This window comes from Netta rufina (genome assembly GCF_964035555.1).
Source record: "Netta rufina genome assembly, chromosome: 9".
Lineage (NCBI taxonomy): Eukaryota > Metazoa > Chordata > Aves > Anseriformes > Anatidae > Netta > Netta rufina.
The window spans coordinates 14,998,165-15,013,693 of record NC_140132.1 but is presented as its reverse complement, the minus strand read 5'-3'; the positions used below and the strand labels follow the sequence as shown (position 1 = coordinate 15,013,693).

General features: G+C 46.2%; 1 protein-coding gene across 3 annotated transcripts in view; it reads right to left on the bottom strand.

The window, feature by feature from the left end:
- Positions 1 to 15,529, bottom strand: part of FGF12 (fibroblast growth factor 12) — a gene marked incomplete at both ends in the record, with an annotated part of 129,746 nt that overhangs the window by 63,388 nt on the left and 50,829 nt on the right. For 2 of the 3 annotated variants that reach the window (XM_084292226.1, XM_084292225.1), the window contains 2 exons: positions 4,588 to 4,691; positions 11,002 to 11,112. In XM_084292226.1, coding sequence (XP_084148352.1) covers positions 4,588 to 4,691; positions 11,002 to 11,112 — 215 coding nt within the window. Of the gene's footprint in view, positions 1 to 4,587; positions 4,692 to 11,001; positions 11,134 to 15,529 lie in introns of all 3 variants that reach the window. The other variant, XM_084292224.1, reaches the window with a different exon arrangement.

Here is a 15,529-nt window from a genome sequence, read left to right as displayed (position 1 = left end):
ATTTTTCATGAGATCCTTTCCCTACACTCCTGTGAGATGCAACAGGGGTGATGGAGAGCCGAGCTGGAAAGCTGAGAGCCAGGAGCAAAGGGACGGCTTCAACTCCACGGAGAAAGGTTACACCAAAGCAGGAATTAATTTGGTAGGGAAGATATTAACTCCAGACAGGTAGACAGGAGAGCATGTTCTGTGGCTCCTGTTACGATCAGACTGTAAAGTCACTGGAGCAGGACGTACCTCTTTATTCTGTGTTTCCCTGTCCTCTGCAACAACCAGCCTTTGGTCTCGGCTTCCCAAGAGCTGAGGCAGTACACGTAACGCCCTGCCCTTCATTCATTCTGTATGTTGCTGCTTTGGTGTCAAATGCTAACAGGGGATCCTCAAGAGAGCTGCTTAGCTCCTGAAAGCAGGCACTGATAAAAACCTTTGTGCACCATCAGGGAATTTACAGCCACCCCATACCACAACAAACCTCCATGGGAAATCACCAATGACTCTGCAAGCTTGCAGTGAGGACGGTGTTTTTGCATCCCGCTGTCTGCAAAGCCAGGTGCCTCAGACCCAGACATGGTTTTCTTGCCTACTCAGCACCTAATTCCCCAGCAGACCTCAGAGTCAGAAGCAAGCTAGTCTGGAAAAAACCTCAGGTCTCGAGTGTAAGTAAACAACCCACAGAAGTCATAAACAGCTGCTTCCCAAGCAAACAAACTTTGGCATCTAATGCATTTCGGCCTGTAAAGCTGCCTGGGGATCTAGGGTTGGCTTCAGGCAACAAACCAACCCCACACCGTCCCTGCCCATTTCTAACGGCACAAAATAAATGAAGAAACTTGCTGTTAAAGGTATCGATGTGGCAAAGCACATTGGGCTAGGAGGGTACTGCATGTTTCTGCAATGAGCTTTTTCGCTGAGTCTGGCTTTCAAGACCCCACTCAGCTCTGCTTTTGTGCTGATTGGCACTGGGAAGGCTTTTTCCAAGGGCTGCTTATTCTAAATGCATTCGTTCAAGAGCACATTGGCCCAAACTCAGAAGGAGCTGGCACAAACCATCTCCAAGACCAGGCTGATAATAGCTTCTGGTTTGATCCAGGGCAGAGGATGTCAGCCAAGGTCTCAGCTGGCACACGCAGATTAAACACCACCAAAAAAACCCAAACCCTACAGCGATGGTGTGTTCAGCTACAGACACAGACAATCTGGGCTCAAAAGGAGGAAAAAAAATAAAAAAAGAACCATTTCCCTGGACAGCTGCATTTTATCTGAAAGCAGTCCCAGGCTTGAGGGTGTTACAGCAAGTCCTAGCTGGGCTAGTCTGGGACAGACAGCAGGCGAGGCAGCCAAGCAGCAGAAAAAGTTCATTTATCAGTGGATCTGCGCGAGTGAACAGTAGCTATGGGGAATATTGACCCATTTTTCAAAAAATCCCTCAGAAGAGGCTGGGGACAGAACAGGTACAAGCACAACAGCAAAGGAAAATGGCCCGAGACAGAGCAAAGCTGTAGTTCAGGGTCTGCTAAGCAAGGGAATGGGGACAATGTTCCCCTTCTCCTTCGGGGTGAGCAGCAGTCGGGTCCAGGCAGCATGGCTGGGGGCCTGCTTGCCCCAGAGAGGAGCAGGCTGTCCAGTCCTGCCAAAGCAATTCCCCGGCACAGCCTTCGAGACTGACACAGCCAGGCCAAATGTTTGCTTGGAGTGGGATTCCGGCTCCACAAGGAAAGCTGCAGCATCCAAAAGAGACTGCTTGGATAGGCTGAGACCTTCTGAGACACATCCAGTTGTTTTATAGGACCCTGGTCTAATCTCATCTTTGGTGCTATGAGGGATTTGACCTTTGCTCCCTGTACCTAACAGGCTTTATCCACAAGTTTTCTTCTTTCTTGCCTTGGGGTCTGCTCCAAAGCAGAGTGAATTTATCGATTTCCTGTTGTAAGACAGAGACAGAGCCACCGGTCAAAACAAGAAGAAAAACCAGCGCAGGAAGCTCCATCCCCCTGGAGCAGAGATGGGCCAGTAGCATCCATCTACTACAAACAGAAGCCTGAAATCATGTTTATGAAATTAACAGCTTTACTCTCTTATTAGTTCAGACAGAGCTGAATGCCATCAAACCATAGCATGCAACGAGGTCGACTTCAGTAACCACACTAGCAATCTTGGTACATCCCTTATTATCTCTTCCATTTAAGTCAGGCACATTTGCTGGGAATAAGCAGGCTCCATTAAACCACCTTCATTTCAATACACGTATGATTTGATGCCTTTTAGGACAATTCATATAAATAGCAGATATCTTCCCTGGATATGTGGTCCTCCCGCTAACAAAATCTCTTGGTATGTCCCTCCTACCCTCTTCATTGCCTCACTACCTGCTAGCAGTGTGCTAGCTAGCTTTTCCTCCGCATTGTCTCAGATGTCAAACATCACGCTTCCAACTCTCCATTTCTTCTTTTGCCTGAGCCCCACACTCTTCTCTCCTTTGCAATATTTGTTCAGAAAATGCTCCACAAAGACCCACCCCAGCTGGCTGTGGCTCTAATGCCACACGCTGCTTTCCTAGGTAAGGGGCACTGGGGGCACGAGGAGCCCCAGCTCTGGGCCAGGACCCCTCTGTTCCCAGCACTGCACAGGTACAGGGCAAAACTTCAGTCCTGACCCCTGTGACACTGTGTCTAGTGGGAAGCCCGCCTGATAATGCAGCACCACACCACACTTGGTATTACCTCGATCTACCTACCTTTAGCACTTGATAGCTTTACAAAAAAAGGAGATTTTCATTGTTAGTAAACCAATGTAATTTATTTAGAGGCAGTCGTTTATGTTTACTGGGCTATGAAAGAACAGGAAGCGTCTGGCATCCACAGAGATCCAGATTGATCTCTCTGTCTCTTTTTGACAAGCAGCCAGTTTTGAGACCTACCTCGCCAGGCATACTAACACGTTGACTTGCCATTTTCTACCCTGAGCTGCTGGGGAGAGCGAGCTTTGTTACCTCTCATGGGAAAGGGGGAAATCCCAGCCATGTGAAAGGTTTAAAACTGACCAGGAATGCAGATGAATGATACGGGTCAGGAAACACAGGTGCAACTCAGCCTTTTTTATCTCAAGCTACTTGGATCATGATGGTAGCAAAGATTTTGATCCCTTGTCAGTGACCTTGCAGGAGAAGTACCCCAAAATACAGCCACCAAGAGCTTGCTGCACAGAATACCCACAAGGAAACCTAAAGCAAAATTAATTGACAGCTATCATAAATCATATAAACATAAATCAAAACTAGATAACATATAAACATAAATCATATAAAACATAAATCAAAGCTAGAGCAGTGGATCTATCCTGGTGTGCTTATGCATATCCTGTGGTAACACGTTTTGGTGGTACCATTTTGCTACTCTACAAGCTATGAAGTGGTGTGCCTTTTTCAAGCTACATCTTATGTGACAGTGACAACAGCAACTGTGACAGTATGTTGCGCTTACTGCAATTGTAATGACAAAAGACAACCCAACACTGCTTGTACTGTGAGCCAGCAGCCTCCTCTTACTGTAGGAGCTAGCACAAGCATCAGCTTTGGCTGAGTACATGGTACAGCATCTCCTTGGGTCCAGAGGTATATAGGAAGGCACACAGCAGACAAGTTAGGGAAATGGACACCTCTGCCCCACGCTACACAGTCACCCTTTTGGTGGTCCTATCTCCGATCTCACGTACGCTTTTAAAGCGCAGCAAATGCCGAGACAAGAGCAGAATCATTGTACTGTAAATTTACACAAATGGAGATGAGATTAAAATCTTGCCTATATGCTTTAAAGATATCATAACCACAGAAATGAGCAGAGTATTATTAACTATCACTTCTTACTATGTAGAACTAGAGCAAAGTTATTTGAAGCATAAAAATTCTGGCAAAGGGCTGCCATATTTAATAAATCACTGAATCAATTATTCACTGTGAAAATCAATTACTTACTTCAAATGAGAATCTTATGAATAACCTCATGCCCTTTCATGCCATCTAAGAAAGTTATAGGGGAATTAGTCAGTAAAAAATGCCTCACTTATCTTTTATGTGCATTAAAAAGACCACACAAATACAGGGTAATTCTGCTCTGCTGAAGCACTCTGCCAACAGAATAGTCCAGAACCATTTTAATGAAGTCAGTGTATTGCTGTGCATTTACACTGCAGTCAAAAGCAGAGTATGACCCATTGGGGCACCACCCCCAACAGTTTTCCGGGTGCAATTCAGAAGCAATTGCAATCACTCCATCCCATTTCACAAATGGGAAACCAGAATATAACCAGCAAGCTGTATAGCCTCCTCTACAACGTGACCTACATTAGGTAACTCCTCAAAGGAGCACAAAGTATATCTTCACAGGTCAGGAAATATTACCACGAAACTCCGTGGAGACACTTGAAAGTGAATATTGCATGGCTTTGCAGCAGCTCCCACCACTCCTGCTTTTAAAGGCTTTCCGATACGTGACCATTTTCACAAAAGCTGTCTCCAAGTCCCAGCGGGGTCTCCTCCCTCCCCCTACAAAACCAAACCATCCCAGGAGCCCAAAGGTGCCAGGTACTCACTGAGCTGTAGAGATATCCCTCAGCGTTCATGGCAACGTACAGACCTGCCTTCACCCCTTGGATTGCCACCACACGAAGACCCACAGGAATTAGATTGAAAAGGGCTGCGGAAGGAAAAGAAAAGCAAAGGTTAGGCAGACATCACCCCGCGGGGCTGCCGCTGCTGCTTGCCCCACGGCCAGCCCGTACAAACCGTATCGAACTGGAAACAAACAGCTTGCTTCCAGCTACAGGAAAGACCTGCAGCCACAGGGTCAATGTTGAAAGCAGATTTTAAAAAGTACTGAGCTTGCTTGCCTCCCAGAAGCCTAAATATACCCATCAGGATGTCTGATCACTGCCTTTGCAATGCCAAGGGCTCGTACACGTGCTCAGGCTAGCGTATCTTAACAGCTTTCTGTGGGCCAGCTGAGCTGTGGTAATGCAGGCGTGCACATCTTTGCCTGTGGCAAATGATCAACACAACTTAGTTTAGTTTATCCTGACACAGATTTAAGCCTAGCCACACTTTCTTGGATTTACCATAAAATAAAAGAGTATATAGGCAGGGACCGTGGCCAGAATGAGGCACCGTAACTCATCTGTGTGCCTACCCCTGCGATCCCTGCTATCAAAGGACTAAAGGCTCTCAGGAAGAGATACCGCCCTGGTCCTGAGCTCTGCTCCTCATTCAGAAGCAGCACTAGGCAGGACAGAAGAAGACAAGACCTTTCAATACTCAATTTTACTGCAATCTTATTGATTAAAGCATTGCAACCACTTCCTCTCAATTATTTAGCTCATTGCTGGATTCCAAACAGACCCCGTGTCTCAGTGAGAGACCTTTCCCGTGAGCAAACACATTAATGTTCGGTCAGGCTTTGGTGCATTTCTAACACAACGAGCTTCACAGGGAAAGGACTGAGAGCGTCGATAGCCTACACACTCAGACATTAGTTTGTTTCCACTGAGAACTGTAGGACAAGAAAATCCAGATGTGGCAGGAGCCTTGGTGCTTCAGCTTGTGGAGAGGTAACTGGATGCTGTCCCAGGAGCTCGGGATATTGTGCTTGGCTCCTTGCAGACAGTGGTGCAGGCTACAAGAGCTTCATCAACGTCTGAGGAACTGCACGATTTATAAGGAAAAAGAGCTCAAAGGGTGTGGGTAGTGTAATGGGAACCTGATTACCATGGAACAGTGGATTTGCTTACAGGTTACAGACGGATACCTTTTCAGAAGAAAAACCTGAAAAAAACAACACATAAGGAACAGAAAGCAGTGTTGCTTGAAATATCTGTCAGGTGCTCTGGCTAAGCTGGTTTTAGGGTTATCTCCAAAAAGGGATTCATGAGTTCTGGTTTCAGTTGAACACTCCTTCTTTTCTATCCTTCCTTGAGGAAGGCTAGAAGACTCCCCTCAGGCAGCTCCCTGGAAGGGAGGCACACCAAGTCTGGTGAAACCAGCCCTACCCCCAGACACCTTGCCTTTAAGCACCACATTCAGTGCAATATCAGTGTGTGCTTAAGTCTCACAAAACCCAGTGCCTACATTTCTGTGATTTCATGGGAGGAGAGAGGACTTCAGCAGTATATGGCAAAGTCCAGTGTGGGTACTGGTCTGTGAACTGCTGGAGTCAAGGATGGCAACGCTCTGACCCTGTCCCAGGAGGAGATAAACACTCCCCAGCGTAGCTACCTGACTTTACAGAGCTGTGTTACAGCACAGTTCTGCTGTTGAGCAGCTCCCTAAACAAGGCAGGCTTATATTTCTATCAGCTCTCACTACCATGAAGGTCTGAAACCCTCTGTAATTAACAAGTCTATTTATAAGTAATTCCCCTTCCCTCATTGCACCCCCACCCCCCACTGAAAAATGGAGCATATTACTGCAAATAATGAAACAGAATGGGCATCATCATTCATTCTCTACAGCCAATTTGTCTTGCACAGAAAACTTGCGACAGACCCCTCAACGCATTCATTAGGCAGCGGGGTGATAATTCCCAGAACTAGGGGGTGAGAAGTTCCACTCGGAAGCACCCACCTCTCCAAACCTCTCTTTTTTGCATGCCAAGGGAGCACAGCAACAACCCTGTTGTGCTCTGCATTACAGGAGCAGGACCACTGCTGGTTCCCAAGCTCCCTTGGAGCCTCCTGCAGACCATGGCAGCAGCAGCCCCAGTCATGGCTTTTAGGCATGGCAGAGCATCTCTGCAACATGCTGCAGAGCAGGGGAGCGAGTGGGTAGGCAGGCAAACAGAAGGGCACGCATCTGACATAGGTAACTGGCAGCCAAAGTCGTTTTAGGAAGCAAATGTTTTCTTCTATTAAAAGCATTTGGGGGTCAATCAAAATTTTGCAAACTCTCAGAACTGTTTCTGCACTCCAAATGGGAAATATCTTTGAATAAGTTAAAGCCTCTGTTGTCATGCTTTTAAACGGATATTTCATCTTGTTTTGGAGCAGATTTCAAAGCTTATAAGCTTTGAAAATTCTGCTAATCCTGAAATACCAGAATTAGGGATGGGGAAGAGGACTAGCTGTGGTAGGGTAAGACTGTCCACAGGGTGTGATGTTAAAAAAAATAAAAATAAAAATTATCTAATGCTTTTAAATCTTTCTGTTGCAAATAGTAGATTTTCTATGCCATATATAACCACACAAGGCAGACGTGCTCCTTCATTTCTCATGTAGAAGACAGAAGAATTACGATGTTTGATATCTGCCAATTTGCCTTCATTACATTTTCCCATCTCCACCCGTTCCTAGACTTACACCTCCTCCTGCTCACTGATGATACTACTTTTACCATACTCCATTTCTAAACCCTGTAGCCACGAATTATGTTGTTCATCGTTATGTTATGGCCATTTATCAGATGCATCACATTTCTAAACTCTGAAAGCTTACTTGGCTAGGGATCCGAGCTAACTTATTACAGAACTGGAAGACTAGGGCAAGAACTGCCATACAGAAGATGTGGTCCATGTGCTCAGCTGATATAAATCAGTCAGAGGAGCTAAACTAATTTATACCCAACAATGGCCTTTTACTCCCCCGAAACTGCTTGGATTAAAAGAAAATTCTTCATATATCCCAATGCTAGTAGGAAGAGAAGCTGTCTTCATGCTTATATTAAGATGGCGTGCCTTGAGCCACATGGTAGAAGGAACAGATGTCCCAAGAGCTGTTTCGCGGGAAGCTGGCTGGATGCCCATTCAAATGCCATTAGAACTTGGCTCCTGTCCCCCCCCTCTTTTCTTTAAGAGAGAAGAAGTGGAAAATAAATGTCATCAGCTTCTCAAGAACACACACAGAATGGGCACCAGAAAGATAATTCATTTTGAAATTGCTTAAATATTAGCAGTCCCTCTTATATCAATAATTGGGTTTTTATTAGAACTTTTAATTTCATCAGATGTATCTAAGGGACATGTCACGTCTCACTTTAAATGTTTATTTTGCCAGAGTAAACCAACCTAATGCATTCCACGAAGACTGATTCCTTTCATAATGCTAGTTTGAATAGTCAGGGGGTGGATTCAGCATGCAGAGCTGATGCATGGAACAGTGCTCACCGGGCACATACCTGTGTTCCCTCCTGAGGGAAGAACACATGGATAGCCATGCAGGGTGGCAAGGACCCTGTTGTAGACATCAAGAGTGTCCTTCTGACTCTGGATGTAAATCAACCCACCCCTCTCCATGGACAGGGAAATACCCACTTTTTGGTGAGTTTTGCCCTTCCACAGAAACACTGCACAGACTTGTGAATGGCTGGCCAGGGATCCTCTGGATAAATATTTTAAAACAAAAAATATCAGTGAAATCTGCAGCTGTTTACTTGGATGAGTATGCTTTGACTTTTTTTTTTTCTCTGGTCAGAAATTGAAAGTGTAGAGGAATGGAAAGAAAGAAAAAAATGGCATGCCTTTTTGGTCTTTCCAAAGTGAAAAATGTGATTTTGTTTTGAAGCTGTAACAGGAAGCTTCATATAATATAAAACATTGACTTAAACTGAAGATTTATAAAGGAGAGTGAGCGATCAGAAGTTAAATAAAACACATTCTTAATTTCATTTTCAGGAGCCAAATATAATCAGGTTGGATTTTTTTCTCTTCTGATATTCCCTAAGGTCAGGGGATGGGGAAACATTTGTCCTTTATCTTCTCTCAAAGACTTCAGTCCCCTGTATACGCACCAAACTCTCCAGCATAGCCCATGACTTTGAGTGACTGGCTTGGCACGTTTCAGCTAGATGCCTCCTGTCCCACCAAGCTGCCAAGGCAGGGCTGCCACCTCACCAGGAGGATTTATGCTCTAGAAGTGCCCTTCAGCCCATCTATTTCCAATTAAGGAGACAGGGGGGAAGCAGCTCCCAAGTTCTCAGCACCTCGCCGACCTGATCTCTGACATTTGACATAAATAAGAGCCGTTTGGGTGATTTGGTGCCAATCTCAGACTCCAGAGGTTCCTCCTGCACCCACCGAGGTGCAGCCAGAAGCAGCTTCCCTTGGCTCCCCTGCCAGCCTGAAATATTACAGAACTGTCCTTACGTTTTATTTTCCTCTGCTGTTTACCTAAATTCATCTCTGCTTCCATTTAAGCCCATTACTTTGTTGTTCGGTCCTCACTGATAGATGAGGGTAATGAATCCCTGTCATCTCCAGCAGCTCTTTGCATGTCGTTGACAAATAGGCCTCCAATGGGATTTTCTGCAGATTGAGAACATCCTATGTCTTCTTCCTTTTAAAAAGCAGCTAATACCACCCAGCACTGGGTCATTACTCACCCGCTAAAGCCCACTGAGCTCATCACGTGTCGGTGCCTGCCTGACAAGAGCACAAGGCCAGACTTCTTGGAGGAAGAAGCCCGCTCAGTCCTTCACAGAGGTGTGCGTGCAGGGGGAACGTGGAGCTGGCTGCAGGTTCTCCTGCTCCAACAGGAGTTAAGAGTTGTGATTGCAATTTGTGGCCTTTTGTTTGTTAAGCACCAGCATGTGAACTGTGGGACTAAGACTGGACACAGTATGCTTCAGGCCAGGTTCCTGCTGAACGCAGTCTTTTGGGTCATTTCACGAGGGCTTTGCCAGCCCCTCACCGTTTCAGTCACTGCTTTCTCAGAGCTCCTCTGCATGTAGTCCCCAGCCCTGAGCAGGCTGCAGCCACTGTCCTCACCATGCAACCACGCATTGTCCCCACCATGGCACCCCACCAGCTCCTTGGGGCTGGGGCAAGCCCCACAGACATGGGGCTGCATCTACCTTACACCCCTGTTCCAGGGCACCTTCACAGGACAATGTCAACACCTCGCTACATGGGCTGCATCACTGCAGACAGCCCTCACCTGCAGCCCAGAGCCTGCCCTCCTGAAGGAGCAATGCCTTCAATCTACCTAGGAGCTTCCATAAAACAGAACAGCATGATTTGTTCCCAAATTAAGTAGGTTCTTCCTTCCACAAAGTACATGAAGCTTGCCTCCATCAATTCTACCACATACATCAACTTTTCTTCATCCCTACTAACAACTGGGAAGACACCCTCCACGGTGAGCAGGCAAGATGTTCTGTATCTTCACCAGTGGCACAGAGAGCTTCAGACCAACATAGGATAAACCAAATCAAGACTTGAGTCCTAATCTGTTGATGTAATTTGTGGCACCAAAGATCTGAGTATTGGTGCCTTTAAAAGCAGCAATCTGACACCTGTAAAATGAAGAGATGCTGTAGGAAACACCTTGCTTTTTTGTTTTTTGTAGCCTTTCAGTGAGTTTTGGTATCGAGAAAGCTATGTATTTTCCAAATGGACATTCGTTTGTGTTTATTTAAAACAATATGGCTCCTGCACATGAGCATCACATTTAAACCTATGTGGCTCTGCTGCACTTTGGTAATCTTTGATGGACAACATGAATCTAATCCCTTTGAATAGGGTTTTAGAAGAAGACCTCATTTGGAAAGGTCATTCAATACCCTCAGCCTTAAAAGTAGCCTGAAAGCACAGAATTTGGGTGAACAGCTGGTTTTCTCCAGCCTGGAAATTCCTGATGCTTGCTGAATTTTTCAGGATAAAATAGTGAAAACAATCATCTCTTCTTCTCCTTGGAAAGAGAATTCCCCGTATCCTTTGCCCACGTGGCATGTGTATAAATATAATCTCCTTTCTCTTTTGGCAGTAGTTCAAATCATGGGTTTTATTCTCCACCCCACCCAGATGGCAGTTACAGAATCGGGGCGGGAGGGAACAAGATGGGAGAGGAAACATATGAAATTATACAGGCAAGATTTAAAGGGGAAGTATAGATAGGAAAAAATGTGCAGAAAACAGCTGGCTCCTTCCTAATTTGATCTTTTCAAAAATGAAGCTTCACAAGCAAGACCCACTAGGTGATGCATTTGATTGTAATTGGGTTGCAAAACAGGCTAATTTTTCTTACTGTAGTCGCTGTTTTCGTCCTTGGTCCCATCAATTGTACCATCTGGGTGCATCTGCAGGAAGTATTCCTGCTGGCTGAATAACCTTGTCACAATTCCTTTCAGCTGGGGTTCTGCAAAGAAAATAATAATTACTATTAGATATACCAAACATGCAGCAAGGAGCAAGAGACCCAATTTGTATGGTCCCCATTAAACCCTGAGTAAATAGAAAAAAGTGCTTGGCAGATCAGACAGCTTTCTGTGATTCCTTTCAAGAGTGGTTGTAAAATATTCATATAGACATACAGGCAAATAAAATGGAGATCAGATGAGGAGGTAAAATGCAACGCATAGTTGGTGCAGCATAAAGTACCAGATTTATGCAACACCGCTTCACTGGAAGTTACCTGCCAAATTCAAGTCTTTAGACACTTTATGTATTCTGGATATGCCACTCATTTGGAAGAAAATTTGCTAGCAATGTTGCAAAGAATTTGCTCGTTTCTTATCCTGCCTGTAAAGCCAACTACCCTGGTTTCTATATTTGATCCACTATTATCTAGTCCCAGTCTTATGCCGATGAAGATCTATTTAAACTGCTGGTATTACAGTGGTGTAAAACCAAAGCAACTGAGCGCTGAATCAGGCTATGCGAGTCCAACTGTGTGGGATTCGGGGAGCAAAATTCCTAAAAGGAACAGATGCAAGACACCTCCAAAAACGACCTCTGAAGCATTTACAGGCACCTGAAAACGCCTCTGTTTTAAATCCCGTATGTTCCTCCCTTCCAAAACATGTGCCATACACTCTGGTGGGTGAGAATCACTCCTTGTCTTCAGCAGGGTCCTTTCCCAGCCCCATATACCAGCAGGCAGCCATGGGGTAGGAGCTCCCCTACCACCCCAGCAATATTTTACAGCCATGCTGAGGAAGAAAAGGGAAACACGAGGGAAAAGCAGAAACAATTTGGCTATGAGATAACTTCACCTGACAGAGCTCTGCAGTCTCCCTGCCGTCCCACTGATCAACACACAAATTAAGTGGCCAAAAATTCAGGATAAATTCAATTTTACCATGTGAGGCTTACAATTTGTCAAAGACATTGCTTCCGTGAGGCAAACTAGCCAGCTACACGCGGAGGGGCAGCCACGCTGGCTGGATGACAGAGATTCTCCTCCTGTGATGGGAGTTTGCTGCTCTGTGACCACCCACCACAAGTAAATGGGAGCTCCTTACTGCTGGCTCAATGGAGAGAAAAAAAATCCAGTGTAGCTTACCAAAAGTCAGCCTGCTGTCCTTCCTGCCTCTCATGAGGCTGTTCAATAAGCCCTGGTCGTTATGCAACCCTGCTCATGCTGTGAGCTAAGTGCTCCCATTAGGAGCCCCCATCTCGAGAGCTTTTGCAGTGAGCTGTCCCACCTCCGTGCAAGGATGGAGCCCCCATCCCGCACCTCTCCACTGCCCAAATCCCCCACCACGGGCAGGGACAGCGGATGTGAACAGGCCGAAAGTGCAAAAGGTTTCAGCTCCAGCAACCCCTCCACCGGGAGGAGAATCAGGTCCTATTTCCCATCTACAGAAGCATATGCTTGCCGCCAAATAAATCAGTGTCAGCTGGTTTCTCTACTGGCTTAAACAAGTGATTTCATCGCAGCCCAACTGTTGTAGGCTGCAGACAGGGTTTTTCCCAGAAAACATCCCAGCTCCAGGACAATAAGTACACAGTGGCCATCTACTAAGAGATGGTGTCAATCGTGCCAAAATATGCCAAATCTGCTTTGCTTTGTTCTTTCCAAAATGAAAGATCTGTTTTGTTGGATGTAGGAACTTGATTTAAATGCTTTTCTAACAAAGATGTCAAAGTGGAAGGAAATGCAAAGCTGCATCCTCAGGCACAGCCAACTGCACTGCCCTCCTCAAGCCTGGCCTCTTCCCCCTTTATCTAACCCCACAATAGTAAGGGTGCTAACAGGCATTCTCTGGTATGAGACCTGTGTTTAAGTCCCCGAATGAGTCTCAGCCTCATTTTTACTCGCTGGTTAAATTTTAATGTGCAAGTACTTTGCACAAAATGGAAGAGCTCCCAGCAGGATGGATTTAAAGACACTCCTGCAGCCTGAAGCTCTGTGTACTGGGGAAGGGGAAAGACCTCGTCTTGAAGCCCCTCAAGGATAAGAGCAGAGATAAAAACCAGGCCTGACCCTTCCTCCTTTGTAGGGAAGACAATTTAGATACAGGACAGAAGGCCTCTTTCTTTCATGGCCCAAGCTGTACTTTGATCATGCAAATCATTTTGGAAGAAGTTACAAACCTCTCTCACTGACACTAAGTAGCCTACTGAGTAAAATACAAAGCAGATCTCATTGTTAGTAGCTTCCTATCATCTTGGAGCTTATCAAAACAGCACCCGAGGTCCCGTAGGGCCCCCCTGCATCTGTGCTGTAGATGAAAGCAGCACCATACCAGAAGGCTGAGTGTCACCACAGGAAGACATGGGGTGAAGCCCCAGCATCCCTCTTTCATCACGGATCTGACAAACACTCAGCCAAGGTCTGACTCAAGCTTCAACAACCACCTTCTTCATAATCCTGGGCTTTTCTCAGTCAATGCCTGCCAAGGGATGGGTTGGAAGAGAAATCTGATCTCACATGCACTTTTTTTCCTGCCCTGGTTTTGCTGAAGTTTGAGGCTCACTCCCAAGCTCACCATAAGCTCAAGGGGAGTGGAAGGGAGCTCTATGCCATGTACAAAACCACCATGCTCCTCCCATCCCTACTGCGGTCTGACAGCAGCAATGTTCCCGTCTCCGAGCTGCACAGAGCCTTCTCTGCAGGAGCATCCCTGTTCCTGAAGCCCTACAGCACCAGCAATCAAAAGTCTTTTCCAGACACCAACTGGTCAGAAAGCACTCGTCAGACACACAGGTCTCAGCTCCTCTGGTGTCTGCGTTTCCTTGTGTCTCTTTCTACAGGTGAGGAGAAGCACTGGCGAGCAGCTGCACCTTTGGGTTCCCTCCTGAACAGATAAAAGCAGCACAGAGCTGTGTGCAGCCAGCACCGAGCCCTCTCCTCTAGGCAGAGCACAGCCCAGGAGGGCGAAGGAGCTGTCTGGGCGATGAGGGATTCATCTTGCCTAGCACAGGCTGCTCCACAGCACAGGCTCAACACCTGAGCAGGAGTCCCTTTGCATCCCAAACCCACAGGATGCCAGCCCCACAGGGTGCTGAAGCAGCCCGTATTTCCCCATTGATTGCAAAGGGACCAACGCAAGCAGGAGCAGCTGTGCTGGTGGCAGCCCAGGGGCTGCTTTACCCCCGGGCACCTCCTGCCTGACGCCTGGGCATGAAGTGGGGCACTGGGACTTGTCACTTGTGCAGGAAGCAACGTGCCTGGGAGACCTACAGACAAAATTTTAGGTGAAGCTTGCATTCAACTAGGAACAAGGATGCACCCATCTTCCTCCCAAAGCTCACTGCAGTTATTACTCGCGGAGGGGCACGTAATCACAAGGGAGGGTTTTTCCTGCTAGCCCTGAGGCAAAATTCGGCAGGTGGCTTTTAGGAGTGTCTCTACTGTTGTCATATATTTTAGCATCACTTCTTTCCAGCGGCAAAGAATGACAATTTTATCAGTCTTCCAGCATTGCTACACCTCATGCTACAGCAATAGAGGTTTCTACACTACCTTTTCTTTTTTTTTTTTATACCACAAACAGCAGGTCTCCTGGTCACTTCAGGATGGTGGCACAGCCTGGTAAGTCACAGCAGAAGGCAGAAAGACAATAAAATAGGCTGAGAGCTTTCCACCTTTAGCAACAAAAGCCATAAGAGAGCAGTCCTTCAATAAACACTGCGGGAGAAGACAACCCTGAGACTGTCTGAAATCCCCCTGGTGATACTGCCCCAGGCTGTAATAAATAGGAAACAGAAACAAACCATAAAAAGGAGGAAAAAAAATGCAGCACAGCCAAGCACGAACCTCTCCTTGACCACTTCCATTCTATAACCCACTGTATTCACCAGGAATTAAACTCTAATCTATTCTTTAACCTCATCGTCATGTAGCAATGGGAACTCAGATCTTGCTTTTAAAGGAGCAATATGGCATAACACACTTGAGCTTAAACCCATTCCTCCCACTCAGGCTCCTCCGTACATTCGTCTGTTCTGCTGTAGCTTTCCCTACAGAAATGGAACTAAACTAACATGGACAAGACTTCAGCTGCAACTTAGTGGCTCCCCGAAGACGCAGCCAAGTATTTCAGAATGGGTTTAAGGAAAAAGTTATGACTGCCTTGATCTCAAAGCACAGACTGAGCACAAGAGACTTCCATGCAGCACGTACTCCCAGCGCAGCCCCATGCTATTAGGATCTCCAGGGGATAGATAAAGGAATGTTTTTGTCCTTATTTTATAAGACATACCATTAAGCTTTAGAACACTCACATTAAAGACCCTGTTCTGGCCATTCATACACAGCCCTTCAGGGCTGGGGCATAGCAGAGAAAACACAGCAGATCCACTCTGTACACCAAGGCAGCGCACTCGGA